The sequence below is a fragment of the Monodon monoceros genome, unplaced genomic scaffold, assembly GCF_005190385.1.
Source record: "Monodon monoceros isolate NGI ecotype Baffin Bay Population unplaced genomic scaffold, NGI_Narwhal_1 Super_Scaffold_20, whole genome shotgun sequence".
Lineage (NCBI taxonomy): Eukaryota > Metazoa > Chordata > Mammalia > Artiodactyla > Monodontidae > Monodon > Monodon monoceros.
This window is the reverse complement of record NW_021703777.1, coordinates 123,915,039-123,930,542: the sequence shown is the minus strand read 5'-3', so window position 1 is coordinate 123,930,542 and position 15,504 is coordinate 123,915,039. Positions and strand designations below refer to the sequence as shown.

The 15,504-nt window shown below is 51.2% G+C and overlaps 1 protein-coding gene across 1 annotated transcript in view; it reads right to left on the bottom strand.

The window, feature by feature from the left end:
- Positions 1–15,504, bottom strand: part of JADE1 (jade family PHD finger 1) — a 57,004-nt gene that overhangs the window by 22,478 nt on the left and 19,022 nt on the right. Inside the window, 3 exon segments of the mRNA XM_029234626.1 lie at positions 1,217–1,404; positions 3,351–3,508; positions 6,549–6,634. Of these exon segments, the coding sequence (XP_029090459.1) occupies positions 1,217–1,404; positions 3,351–3,508; positions 6,549–6,634 (432 nt within the window).

Sequence of the window (15,504 nt, the reverse complement as noted above, 5' to 3'; positions counted from 1 at the left end):
GTATTCAGTTCCAAGAGAGCACTGAAAACTTCTGAACAGACTCCCACCTCCTAGCCTGCTAACATCCTGGCCACTAATACCTAAAACCAAGGACCAAAAGGAAGGAAATCTACTTTTATCAAAATATCGGAGTAACAGCTTTCCCAGCTCAGTCCACACCATCATTCCCATTCAAAGGCTGGGGAGCAGCATGCATGGCAGCATCTGTCACATGCCAGGCCCTGTGCTAGGCTCAGGCTTCCACAGGAAACAAAGTCTTAGCCCTTCAGGCCTTTGAAATCCGCCATGACACACTCCGTAGATATTTACCATGTGCTAGACTGCAAACAAACAGCCTGTGCCACCACTTCCCGACCTTGACCTACACACAGCACAACGCTAATTAATCCTCACGTCTCTCACAGGAAGCCCAGACGCGGTCTCCCTGACTTGCCATCACCACACTTCAGGCAACCCTTAGCAATCAGAAGTGGTGTGTGAGCCGAGATCCAAGTGTCATCCTGGTCGTGACACAAGGAGATGCAAGCAGACGAGGTCCTCTGAGCCGTACATACACAAGAATGGTTGACTTGTAGAAAAGATCACAATGGGCAGGGCACCCAGCTAAGGTAGGGCTTCACCAAAGGAAAGCCAGGACAGATCGACAGGTGAGAGGAGAAAGCACTCAGGTTTGGAAAAGGACCTAAGGGGGATCGCTGAGGTGAGAACACGAGGGACGTGTTTGGAAAATGGTGAGCTTTGGCTGGAGTGGCGTCTCCTGTGAGAAACTGCAGGCCACGGCTGAAGAAGGCGGCATCCGAATAGCACCGCCGGAGGGGGAAGAAACAGAACACCGGAGCAAGAAATTGTGGACCAGACCCTTGTGCGATCTCGGGGAAGCGCTGCATTTCTCTGGGCCTCAGCCCTCTTGAGGTAACCGGCAGGGTTGCGGGGTGCAGGGCAGGAACTGGGAGCCCCCGCTTTCCTGCCCATGGAAGACACCCCTCCTCGATCCCACCTCTCTGTCCACGAGATGCACACAGACTGAGTCCCTCTCAGCACACCTGCCGCAGCAGGACCCGCGCATCTCCAACAAAAAGCCCGTGATCCCGAGACCAGACTGAGGCCGAGATGGAGCTGGTGTCGCCAGTGGTGAGGAGCCTCGCCCCTGAACCGCAGGCCTCATGCACTCGCCGCTCACCGTCCGCGGCCAAGCAGCAGAGCCCCCGCCTCTCACCCATCTCCTTGAACTCCTCGTTGGTCAGTTCCAGCCACGCAGCGTCCATGTCGTTGAGATCGTAACGACACACGCTGTCGGCCAGCGTCCGGATGTCAACGTAGCCCAGCTCTGGAGGCTCGGAGCCCGACGAGACGATGTATTTCTTGGGCCTGATGAACATGAGGGACTTCTCTTCAGACACGACCCTGGTTAACAAGAAAACGAGGCAGCCAGGTCACCCTTCCTGCCACAAGAAAGGAAGTCTGCCAGGAGGCCCCCAAGCGAGCTTCCACCTCCAACCCCCAAACCTTAGGTCACTGCCGGGTTCAGAGAGTTAAAACCCTAACGCCACTGCTGACAAAACAAAGCAGGAGTCGTTAAAACCCCTAAAATAGAAAGAGGTGCAAGTGAAAACGCTGCAGAAGTCTTCAAAATCAGCCTCTCCCACGTGGCCTCCCAGGACGCTGCCGTGCCCAGCCACCAGCTGTGACAGCAGTGTCAAGGGTTAAAGATTACATCACTTTCCACTAACCAGGCCTGCCCGCCCCTGCTGGAGGCCACCAAGCCCTGGGTTCTCGGGGACACGGAGGCGGCCAGAGCAGCCGCATGGCAGGGCACACACAGCAGAAGGCCGGGAAGCCAAGGGGAGAAACCCGTCACCTCTGGTTCTAGAACTCAGACCTTGTCCATCGCTAAGCAGTCTGAGAACCAGAGTCCCAGCCACGGGCGGGATGCTCCCGGCACAGCTGGGGACCCAGGGAGGAGCGCAAGTCCCCTCCGCTCCTGCACTTGCACCCTCGCCCCGGGAACGCCTGGAGAAGTGCCGGCCCCCGCAAAAGAAAGTGCAGGAAGAGGGCAAACCACTGCCGACGGGGAGTGAGGCGCCTGGGGAGCACCACACAGCCGCCGGCCCTCCACCTGCACGTCTCAGCGTGCCGGCAGCTCGCGTTAACACCCAGCTGTCCAAAGAGGCCGTCGAGGTGTTTCCATCACCCTATGATTACCAGGGTGGCTTTACCTACAGGACACGGAGACAGGCACGGTTAAGGAGTTATTCGTCTCACTCAGCTAAGGGCAGGGTTTTAGCTGACACTTCCATGAGCTGTGTTAGCGTTTACTCGTCTTGTGCTGGGCTCTTAACCCCTGGATTGGGATCGTCAGTGCTGCACAGCTAGTCGGTGCTGTGCCCCAGAGGCAACCCTGAGGCAACCAGACCGTGTTTCTCCTACAGAGCCCAGTGAAACACTCCGTCCACTCCACAGGCTGCAGTCTGACCTGTGGAGGCATCAGAGCGGTCATTTCAGCCTGCATCTTTATGGGGACATTTGTCACAGAGATCCCAGATACAATAACCAGACTTGACCACCGCCGGTGCCTGAGGGACAGGACGTGGGTGAGGGCCAAGGGGTAAGTTCAGTTCACACTTGGCAACGGTGAGAGAGGTCATTTCGCAAAGCAGGCAGGTGACTGACCACGCAGCGGCGGCAAAGCCGGCTGCCAGCTGAGCACAGAGGGCACTCAGCTCCCTCGCCCCACGAGGAGCCTCAAGGCCAGTGGAGCCGGCCGGAGAGGAAACAAGAAAACCGGCCCAGCTTCACACTGAAGCCGGTCAGCAAAGAGCTGACCCTCAAGACCCCTAAGGAGAAGAGTGGTTAGAAGTAAATCCAAAGAAAGCCCATCCAAGGAGTGCTCATCAACACACTCCTCCTCTAAGCTCCCCGCCCACGGGACCCGAACCTGGCAGGACTGCTCACACCCGTCCTCCCCCAGAGGTGGAGGGACCACGGCAGGACCCAACCAATGACAGGCACCTCTCTCCAGCACAGCGGCCCTCCAGAGGGAGAGGGGAAGCAGCTGTGCAAACATCCAAATGTCCCTCTCCCCCAGCCAGCCACTTCCCAGGGAGCCTTGGAATTTACCTTCCTCTCTAAGAGAGAGGCACCTTCCCAATTGGCTGCAATGTTAAGTTCGGAGGCCCATGGCCCTTAAAAGCACTACCTTCGGACCTGAGGTGTGTTTCTACTGCATTTCTCTTTCCCCAGAAGCCTCACTGCTGACCCAAACACCACTGCTCCTCTCAGGCACCCGGCTGTCAGGGCAGAAAGGCAACTGTCAGGGGAGAGGCGGCACCCCTCCCCTGGGGCACGTCTACCTGGCCACGGGCTGAGGGATGGTCCCAGGGCTCACCGGCACCTGGACCCCTTTCTCCCACTCCTGTCTCCAGGGATCTGCCAGCACATAGTACTCATCCGGGTTCAGCTGGTAGGAGTCATGCAACTTCATGGCAGTGATCAGGTCTGTCCTAAACACCTGCAAAGGGAAAGAAAGGGTCACTGACATTGGATATTTGCATTCTTACTCAGAGCACTGGCAGCTGCAGGGTAACCATGGAGCTGCCACGTAACAAGGTCACTGTTTCGACAGAGAACCAGTCTGACCTATTACAGGAAACCCCTCGGCCTGCCACGCCCTGGGCCTCGCTCAGGGTTGGAGGTGGCAGCAGCTCACGCTGCCCTCCCTCCCTCGCCAGCTCCGAGAGATGGCGACGTCCGCACCAGCTACTGCAACACAGGAACCTCGCTGCCGTCCCCGGAAGAACTTCTAAGAACTCCCAATTCACCAAGCAGGCTGCTGAAAACACGCGCCTAAAAAATCCCCGGAGGGAGATATTTCACTCAAGGGTGACTTTCTCGTAAATGTTTAAGAAATAAAACTCCACTAACCATGTAACAACTCCAAGCCAAAGCCCAGAGCCACCAGGGACCCCTCTTCTCTACTCAGACTGCCTCTCCCCACCTCCCGCCTGCCCAGGCACCCGGGCTTAACAGCAAGGTGCCCGGGGAGGGCGGGTCCTGGTTGGCTAGAGCCGGGCAGAGTACAGGATGGAAACATCTGGGAGAGAAGCAACGACACACCAATGGAGGCAAGGTAGAAAATGGGCTGGTAAAGAATGTGTTTGCACACCTTCACCGGGCATAACTTCTACTAGGAAAGCAGCATTTGTGGGGAAAGGAGAGGAGGGAGGGAGGGGAGGAGACAAGAGAGGAAGAAAGAAGAAAGCAAGCAAGCTACCACCCTCTCTTCACCCTGCCACAAACAGACGCACAAGACTCAAAAGCACCCCTCGGCCAAGAGGGCCCCTCCGGCCTCATCTGGGCCCAGGAGGGGAACAGCACCAAGGTGGCCCCCGCGTGCCCGCTCCTCCTGGCAGGGCGGGAGGCGGCCGGAGCCCAGCCCACTCCTGTCCCAGGGCCGCACGAGGAAGCTCTGACCCTGGCATTAGCGCCGGCCCAAAGCTGTATTTGGCACCAAGCGTGCCTGCGTCTGTAAGCTACACTCCCTGTTTACACAAGTCACAATGCTGAACTCTCTCTTCTTGGGACAGGGAGTCCTTTCTTGGGCTGCTAAGCGCAGTTCACACTATACGCCTGCTAATGGGTCCGTATTTGTTTTTCCCGGTGGCTTTTCGGGCTGGTGATCACTTAAATGAACGTCACCGTAACGAAGTCTGAGGCAGTGTCTGAGGAAGAGGGCCACGTCTCCAGCCGGCCGTCTGGGGCCCGACTTGCCCCCAGTTTGCCACTCCTCATCTCTCAAGTCCCAGTAACAAGCAAGAACCTGGATGTGCACCCCCCCACAAAAGCACAAGATCAGGCCCCCCTGCAGCACCGAGCCCTGCGGCAGATGCCCGCCCGCGCCCCGGGGAGCATTAACTTTGTCAGCCGTGCCCTGCAGACCCCCAAAAAGTCCTTTCAAACAAAGTCACAGATCTACACCTTCAGGAAGCACATCAGTTAAAAACACGTTCCAGCTAAGTCTGGTAAGTCACAAGTAAGGGATTTTGCCCAAGGAGGAAAATCAGACTGAAGCAACAAGATGAGAAAAGGCAGCCCAACGTTCCTGCGCTCAGAGACTTGGACGAGGATGGTCAAGGACTGAGACAGATGCCCTCACATGGACGTGAGCTCCTGAGTCCCCAGCAGGGCTCCACCTAAGCACTCCATTCAAAAAAAAAAAAAACAACAACCCTGGAACAAAACACAGGTCAGGGACAAGACTGGCGCCATCCACACTTGCCAGTGCCGACTCTGGGAGGGGTTTCTAGCTGCACCCGGGGCACCGGTGCTCTCACACAGGTATCAGCTCCCTGTTGGAGCACCCTGTACTCCTGCCCTGAAATAACAGGAGTGCGGTGTGGACATCAGAAGGGTGTTGAGGGGGTTGTGGAGGGAATTAAAGAGAGAAAAAAGAGCAGCAGAGTCACTCCCGATACCAGAGGAAAGGAAGGTAGTGCTGCAGATTCAAAAGGACAAAGGCCTGGAATAAATCAAGGTGATAAAACGGCCACCTTCTCATGAGCATCTGATCTAATGTTTAAGTGTCCCCTGGGACGGTTTTGCACAATTCTAAAGTATATTATACGCTACTCCCTCGTGGAGGAAGTTATTCCACAGCTAACTAATCCTACGCTCCTCAACACAGCGCCCCCGGCTTCCCTGCTACCGTCGAAGAAGTTCCTCATGGATGGCGGCCTCTGCTCAGTCGCTACAGGAGGAGGCTGTCTTTGAAGTCATCCCACTAAGAGGCAGTGCAAAACCAAGGGGCTGGACCGAAAACTCTCTTCCCCATAACCTGCTCACCTAAACACTGTGACCAACTAAAATGCCTTTTCTTCAATCACTTAGATCCTCAGAGCCCAGTCCAAGGATTTCAGAGAACACAGATCTCAGGAGTGGGAGGGGTCCCTAACCAACAAAAGCCACAAAGAAACTCACCCAAAAACAATTTTGGATAGATAGATGACAGATAGGTAGATAATAACAAAATGTGAGGGAGCAGGGAAATGTAAGGTGAGAAACAAATTTCAAAAGAAGGGGAGAAAGCCTTAAGCATAATCCCCTAAACAGAATCCCAGAATTACATTGGGTTTTGCCAAACAAACCACAAATTCATGACTAAAACTAACTTGAGGCTGGCAGTGACCGGCAGCAGCTGAACATGCTGATCTCCAGGCCATAGGAAAAGTTGTTGGGAGCCAGCAAAGGTGAAACAGAGAAGGAAAAAAAAAAAAAAATTAAAAGAATTAATAATAATAATAGCTAACATTCACTGAGCAGGATTTACCTTCTACATATTAACCCACTTAATTCTCACAAAAATCCTACGAGGTGAACACCTGTATTATCCCCATCTTACAGATTTGGAAACTGAGGCACAGAGAGGTTAAGTAACTTGCCCAAGAATGCACAGACTGACACCAATATCAACCAACCAGGTGTGTGTGTGTCATCCATATGTACTCACGCACACACATACGACATGCACAGTCACGCCAGCATTCAAGAAATACCTCCGAAGGCTTTCGATCTTCATGTCTGGAGCATGAACTTCTCCTGTGCTGGGATCTGGAATTCTGTGACCAAGTAGTTGACAGGCCTAAAGAAACAAATACCCGAATAGGAATAAATTAAAAGTACACAAATCACTGAGGGTTCACAGGGTTCTTTTTTTTAACCAGAATCAGCAAGGTGCCCCTCAGCACCACCCCAGGAGACGGCCCGATGCTCTGCCAGAGCTCTCCTCTCTCCCCTGGAGCTCCTCCACCCCCATTGCTCATTTAAACGCTCACTTCCCACAGCAGGCCAACAAGACCACTCCGCACACACTGTGTTCAGGGCTGCGGCGTCACAGGTACAACTCATGGGGGGAGAGGCCTTTCAAGAACACCGTGCAGGCAGAGCCTTCACCCATAAGCCTGCACTTCTTCAGAGGTTCAAAGCCTTGCATTGGTAAATATAAATTCAGAAGCTTCTCTCTTAATTTCCAGTAACTTTTTAAACACTACCATCATTGTGCTAAATCCTAAAGCCATGCCCCAAAAGGTCTGACTCCACAACAGAACTTAGCAATCCCTAAAAAAGGGAAACTCAGACCCGCCGTAGACTAGGTGCTCCGGCCAAATCACCTTTAAAATTGCCTACTCCCCTTTCCCAGAGAATGCCTGTCAGCTCTCTTCTGAGCTCTGAGGACAAGATGCTCTTATCCTCTGTCGTGGGGCCTTTCCCCCGCCAAGCCATGGAAACTGGAAGCCCTACCAGGCCACCTATGTCTCTTAACTGCCACCGAGTCTGAGCTCCTCTCGCGCCTGAGACCCCTCTGCAGCACTGTCTCCACCCTGCCTGAGACGCTCCCTCAGCCGCAGCGGCAATTCTCCTTCCTGGTGTCCCCACTGTGGGTCCCTGCCCTCCCGCATGAGCTCTCTCACCTTCTTGCTCCAGTGCCCTCCCCGGGGAGCGCCCATCCACGCCCATGGTCTTACCTGGCAGGCCCAGGAGACTGTCAGACCTGCGTTCCCACACTAACCTCCCTCCCCGGCACCAGGTCCACGTTCACCCTTCAGATCAGACATCAGTCAAGCCCATGGCATTCCTGAGATCAGTCAACCCAGCACAACAGTGACTGGGCTAGACATTCTACTCAAACCTGCTCTCCTAATTCCTACTTTGACGCATATCACCACCATCTCTACCTGAAGTCCGAAATCAGAGAGTCATTCTAGACTCTCTTCACTCAGGACACATCCACTCCACGGCCCAACAGCTCAGAGCCCAGCTCCTCTTCTCTGCCTCTGCCACCGCCTCTTGTCCGTGGGTGCCGTACTGACACCAGAGATCTGAAACAGCCCTCCTAACCACCTGTCTACCTTCACAGTAACTTGCCTCCATGGTGAACAAACTGTACCATTTCCCAGAAATTAACAACTCCCCGCCCCAAATAAAAGCTAAAAACTGAGGGAACTGCCATTCTACCAGTAAAATCACTTGTCACTCAAAACAGGAAACCCTTATCTCTACAGAGTCCAGAGACAAGGGACACAGAATCAAAGCATCCTTAAGACCTTGGGGGCGTTAGGAAGTAGGTTCTGCCCATAAGCCTATCATCAGATTTGCAATGACAGAGACTAAAGGGGATTGCCAAGCTTCCCTCTGACAGGGAAGGGCACGACCCTTGATGGCCAGTCCTGAGGCTTGTTTACTGGGTCAACTGACTGACGGTCTGCTGCTAGGCCAGCAGAATTATATTTCCGATCGGTGACCCTGCCGCACTGTTCAGTAAGAGTCTAGAAAATTCTTCTTTAAAAAACAATCCTAAGTATGTCTCTTTAGACTCCCAGATGAACAAGAATAAAGTTCACACCCACACCGAAAGAAATACTCTGGGCACACTGGGGTAAGCCTGACTTGTAGGAAGCTCTGAATCTGGTCACCACTGGAAAAAGGAAGACAGAAGCCAAATTAGGAACCTGATGAGGAAGGCAGCTAAGCAGCTCATGTCTCCAGACAGGCCTCTCCTCCACCGTCCGGTCCTGCAGGCCATCGTCTGGCCAGCCCACAGGCAGTAAGAAGAGTAGGGGAAAAGCACAAGACAATTGTAGACGGGACGGCCCCGGGGGCTCAGGGAGGGCGAAGAGGTGCAGGGCAGACAGGGATGGCCCCTTTACTGTGAATCACTAGGTACAGGGTTATAAATGACAAGAAATTTTAAGCCATTCCATCGCTGTACTTCAATAACTAACATGGGGTCCGGGGACACAAGCGCTTACGTCGAACACTTTCAGACTTAGAGCAGCAACAACAAATTCATGCATTCTTAAGTTTTATGACCCTCTTTTGCCTCCTTTTGGGTCAGGATCCCTCCAGGGTGGTTTCCAAGGTTGCCAGGAAGCTTGCAGCTTTGCTGGCACAGGACACATCCAAGTAATTGCAATCATTTAGAAACTTTTTCCAGGGCTGCTTCTATATTCTTGAAAAATGTTGCCTGCTTTTAAAAACAGATATTCAAAAAAGCTACAAATCTGGTATCTGACTGTATTACCCAAGAGAAATTCTGGTCCACCCAGAAAGTCTGTTCCTCTTCCTTTTAATTTGCCTAATGCAAAAAGAGGAAGAGAAAAATTAATCTTATTAAACTCACTTTGCAGAAAGGGAAAGACTGGGGGAAAGCTAAGTTTAAATTATCACTGACATAAGGAATGTTCTTAGCTTATTTATAGAACCACCCAAGCATCCACTGACAGAGTGAATGAATAAACAAACAGCGGCATATCCATGCCACGGAATACTACCCAGCAATAAAAAAGAACGAGCTGTTGATACACACAACACGGATGAATGTAGGAATAATCATGTGGAGTGAAAAGATAAAAAGAGTATGCATTGTATTATTCCATTTCTATAAAACTCTGGAAAATATACACTAGTCTATAGGGACAGAAAGCAGATCAGAGGTTGACTGGGGAAAGTGGGGAGAGAAGGATTATCATGAGTTTTATGATTTCATGGGTGTAAACATGTCAAAATGTATCAAAGTGTACAAATTTAAATGTGTGCAGAAAATAAGTGATGATTTTCTACCATCCATTAACAGTAAAAGAAAAGAAAATGCTCCGTTTTACCTGCACATTAACATTAAAGTTAACATTAACAGTAAAGGAAAAGAAAATGCTCCGTTTTACCTGCACAGGTGGTGTGTGTAAAACCTAGACTTTGCTGCTGAACAGTGGGAAGCTGGATCCTCCCACGTCCAGCAGCAGACAGTTGTTGATGGTGATTTCCTCCTTCTAATTCACTTTAAAACTGTGTGATAACCATTTACAACATACAGTATACCTAAGTCAGTGCTGTGCACACAGCAGATCCTCAATTTTTTAAAAAACGTCTTTAAGTGAACAAAACACAGTGTCGTCGTTTGGGACTGTAACTCAAGAGCCGAAAGTGGCTCTGTTTCACCTATGAGAAGTCATGCTTTTGATCTCGAGGAAGATGAGGCCATGGAAAACAAAGCACTAATGCCTTTAAAGACAGCATGGCGGGGGCACTGCTTCCTGACTGGAACACGCCTCCATCTACAAAGACATCCACGGCAAGTCCACAGGAGACTCCAAGCAAAGTGCCTTGACTCCCACGCCAGTTCTCCTCCCTCACCCATGTTCCCTCTGGATACTTCCCCAGAACACGATCCAAGCAAAAATAATTCGCACCCATTTTAATTTTAAAAAGTTATGTCACAGAACATTTTTTTTGAAAGTATGTTGGAGGAAAAAGAATTTTAAGCCAGAAATTAGAGTATTTCAAACACCAAAAGGACTGGCAGATTCTGATTTACACTATAGTAAAACACTGGCCACTTGTTAGTTCTTAAAAACCACGTGCTAAGATTATGCTGGGCTGGTGCTGCATTTTGTTGTTTTCAGAATGCTAACATTTAATGACAAGCTAAATTAAGAATATGGCAAACAGAGCTTCCCTGGGAGTCCGCCTGCCGATGCGGGGGATACGGGTTCGTGCCCCGGTCCGGGAGGATCCCACATGCTGCGGAGCGGCTGGGCCCGTGAGCCATGGCCGCTGAGCCTGCGCGTCCGGAGCCTGTGCTCCGCAACGGGAGAGGCCGCAGCAGTGAGAGGCCCGCGTACCGCAAAAAAAAAAAAAAAAGAATATGGCAAGTAAAATTTTGTTTTATTTTCTCGTTGCTTTCAGGAGAAGTTAGGAACTCTAAAAATTTGGCAATAAAATCTAAAATTATCTTATTGCCCACACACAAGATATTACTACCTAAAGTTAAGTCCGCTCTAGTGACAAGTGTACCTGACTTTTAAATTCTTGACATATACGCTGTTTGAGTATCAACAATTAATCTCCATGAAACACTGAGAAGAATTAACAGAAAATAAACCCTTGCTTTGTTTTACTATCCCCAACTTCCCTTAAAACAGAAATGTGGGGGGAATAATAAAAGTTATAGAAGGCTCACAGGTCACAGCATCGTGAGCGTGGCTCCTGTGCGCGCACTGCATTATGAACCCTGCCTTCTGGTGCTATTATGCATTTATCTCGAACACTCTCCTTTGAAATATTAAAAATAGTCATGCTGTCTTGCCCTAGATCTAAAATAAGGAAGAAAACCTCAAGAGCAAATCTAATACATATTGCACACACCTCCGACATTTGGTAGTTCGTGTGTGTTAAGCCTCCCAGGTGGTGCAGCGCATGAAAGGTTCAGAAATGAGAATGAGTGGCAGCCTGGGTGGCTGCTCACATCACCACAAATGCAAACTACAAAAGAACCTCACCACTGACCAAATGGCGAATCTCCTGTGTCTCAGACCCCGCCTCTAGATGCTAAACACTACTCTGGTGTCTTCAGGAGTGTTAAACCAGCTTAACAAAGGAAGGTGCTCGGGACCGGCAAGTGTGGAGCCCTGCAGGCCAGCTGGTGTCACCACAGCAGAGCAGACTGGAGGGAGCAAGGCCAGGCCAGCCCTGTGCCAGTAAAGTGGTGCTATGCAAAGTCCTATCTGAAAGAAGAAAACAAATGTAATGTAGTTCTACTTGCTTGAACTGCATGATAGAAGACAAGCCTCTCACACCACTGCTGTTTCTATCAGGTCTGACCCCACGTCTCCCACAGCCCAGCCCTTCCATCCCAGCATGGCTTAGCTCTAACCGTCCAACTCACTTCCACCTTCCAAAAAACAAAGCGTAATGGGTACCTTAAGAGAACTGGCCCAGGAATGTTTCAACATACTTGGGCCTTTGACCAACTGACACAATGTTTCATGGTCACCCGGCCCTTCTGTTAAGTCCAAGTCCACAGACCAGATCATGCTGTGCTAGTTACTCCTCAAGCCCAAGATGATGCTCTGCCCATCAATGTCAAGGACAAGCCACAAGTCGGGTTTGAAAAGGCGTAAAGCCATCTCCATGTGCCTGGAGGAGACACGGGTACAGCCCACGTTCTGTAGTACTTGAGCCAAAAATTCCACATTTCAAGAATTCCTACACAACTCTGCGGTATCACAAGATGCAACTGATGGGGGGAAAGGAGCAAATTAAAGGTACAGTCAAACAGAAAGAGAAGTGGAAGCAGAGTTAACTTTTATGCAAAAGAGATACCTCCAAGAAGCCTCCAGAGACTTGCCATGAAGGAAACCAAGCACAGCCAAACCAAAAACATGACGGCAAGTTATTAAAAAATGTAACATAAAGGGTCCAAAGCAGAAAGTACGTTTCACCCACTAAAAATTCTGGTCTTTTCTTCATTTTCTATCTGTAAGCTGGAGAGAGCCCAGAAAAACAGAAGTCCTCACAAAACTTCATGTTTGCCACTCATCGACCTGCATTGCTAAGTGCAGAATTAGTAGGTTTGAATTTTACTCAGCTATTCTCTGTGCCTTCGTTATCACCAGTGATGGAGCAGAAGCTGGCTGGATAACTGGAGAAGACAGAAGTGTTTCAGGGTCAGTGCAGGTGTGAAAACCCGGGAGACCAGGCAGGGCCCTCACAAGGTGCCTGGCCCCGGAACCCCTCGCCACACGCCAGGCCTTCCCACGGGGAGGTCAACACAGCCCTGAAATTTAGGGCATTAGGCAGGTGAAAATGGTTCCCAGACCCAATTCCAACACGTGCTTGTGGAAGCTTCCCCACACCAACGAGCAACTGTCAGACGCCAGCAGCGTGTCCAGGAATTCAACTCAATTCTGACTCGGAGATAGAAATAGATTCCAGACTCAGTCCCATGAGACCAACTTCCACTTCAGATGCCAGTTGCCAAGCCCAGGTTATTACCTGTGCTTCTGACTGGCAGAGGTTCCCATGAGCCCCTCTCCTCGGGTTCAACTACTTTGTTAGAGCGGCTCACAGAACTCAGAGAAACATGTTACTGACTAGATCACCAACTTAACTCTAAGAGGATATTGAAGGATATGAGTCAACAGCCAAATGAAGAGGTACGTAGGACAAGGCATGGGGAAAGGGCACAGAGCTTCCACGCCCTCTCGGCGCGCACCGTTCTCTCCCAGTCACCACGCGCTCGCCATCTGGAAGCTCTCCGACCTCTGTCCTTTTGGGTTTTTACAGAGGCTTCATTACCGAGGCATGACTGATAAAATGATTGGCCAACGATGACCGATTCAACCTCCAGCTCCTTCCTCCTCCCCGCAGGCTGGATGGAAACACCAAATATAGCTGGGGGACCCACCGCCACATTTGCCAAAACCCCTAACACAGAGGACCATGGACTGGGAAGCAGGAAATAAAGTGCTTGTTTCCCCGGGCCACACCCTGGCACAATGCATAACTTCAGAGACTGGCTGAGCCACCCAGTCCCAGGAGCCCAGCAATTACAGACACAGCCTGCAAACACCCCAGTGCTACTTCATCCAACTGCCAAGGCTGGCACTCCAGTGCACCTGGAGAAAGGCTTCAACAGCTATGACTGCAGCTGGATGAGGGCTTGCACTGGCACAGAAAATGCCGGTCCATCCCCAACTGTAAATACCACACCGGTATTCCCCTGGACCAGGCCAGAAATCAAAGCAAAGGGCTCCATCCAGCCCAGGAGGCCAGCGGGGCCTAGCCGTGACCGTGGCTGGTGCTGGGGCCCCAAGCTGACGTCCGCAGCTGCCTCTTCTCCACTTTGACATGCTCTGCATTGGGCCGGGAGCTGCTGCCAAACTTCCGTCGGGACTGCAGGCTGGAAAGGCTGGGGAGAGGCCACTGCACGGACCGCCCATCTCACAAGCAGGGCTGCCAAGTACTCAGACTCAGCTAAGGGCAGGCTCAGTTCTGTGCACCTGACTGCAGGGGCAGAAGGCACCTACCCACACCCACCACGTGCCTACACAAGAGGATGGGCTCCAGTGCAAACAGGCAGGCTGGTGGCAGAAACCCACTCTGGGTAGCAGCTGCCCTCAGAAAGGGTGGAGAGTGTGTCCCATGGTGCAGGTAATGTACGTGTGTTCTCACGGCTTGGCATTCTAGGGGTCTTAATGAGAGCTGTTTACCACGACCGGCATCCACCGTAATGACCAAATCACTAGGCCTGGACAGACAGCACAGCCATGAAGTGTCACCACTCGCTTCACAGCCAGCCTGCCTCCTTTCCACTGGCAGCTAGCATCCTCAGCCTCTACCACCACCACTCCATTTCCATGTGTAGCCTAGGGTAGGGCAAAACCCAGCTTGTACCCTGTAGGCATTTACCTTAGTCCTCCATCCCTGCCTTCTTCGGGGAGGCCAGCACAGACACAGGCATATTAGCTGGAGGACGAAAAAGGCCCATTACCAGGAAGGTGACCTGATGGATAGACTTTCGGTGGGGACTTTGGGTACTCTCTTCCCCTAGAGTTCTGGGTGGAGATATAGGTTTACATGAAGCGTTTTGTCTTCTAGGGCTTTTATGGGCTGAACTGTGTCCCCCAAAATTTCATATGTTGAAGCCTAACCCCCCAATACCTCAGAATGTGACTGTATTTGGACATAAAGCCTTTAAATTGGCGTTTAAATGAAAACGATTGGCCCTAATCCGACGTCACTGGATTACATTTAGACACACACAGAGACGTCAAGAATGCACACCCTCTAGTCCAGAAAGGGGAAGAGTCTAAGTCTGAGAGAACATTCCAGGAGAACCTTTTCTAACCCAGCTCTCCCAAAGTGGATATGAGGCAGTGCTGAGAGTCAACGAAGTGAGCACGGACCGGCTCCTCAACCAAAATCAGAGGAAAACAGGACTCTGAGCCTTTTACCAGGCACTATTAGTACACGGACATAACTCATGAACCCTTCTTCTGATTAATTCTGAACTTAAAAAGCAAGTTGTTTTCTTTTTTAATTGCTGCAGGACAAATTGTGTACACGAGCTAACAGCAAGCATTTATTGAGTGCTTATAACTCCAGAGGACACTTTGACAGGCACCACAGGGGGCAGAAAAGAAATACCTAAGCATGTTTTTGCCTCAAGGAGTAAAGAGCCTAAGTAAATAGAAGAAAACACGTAGTGAGGGCCGTGAATAGGTAAGCGCTAAGAAGTTCAGGGTTCCCGAAGGCTCCCACAGACGGGGTACAGCCCCTTAATACCGCTCCCTGAAACAGAAGGAACGCCGCTCTCTCTGGAGTGCTTACCCAGCTCGCTCCTCCCTCATGCCAAACATTAGCTCCCACCATCTGTCCCAAGAGCTCCCAGCCCTTCACCGTCCTCCGGTCTCAGCTTACTTCGCAGGTACCCCCAACACCCAACACCCACCCATCACCACCAGTTCTCCTTCCCACTGCTCCATGCCTGCACCCAACGCTCCAGTCAAACTGCTGTGCTTGAGTTCTTCTGTTTTTCGTGTTTCCGGTGGCTGTCAGTGTGGCCACCTACAGCAAAGCTTTGCTTTCTAATTTGCCACTTTTAATCTGCCGAAAACTTGGAGCGCGGAAAGACAACCCTGTTTGCCTAAAACGACTTCATCCTTCAGGACCTGC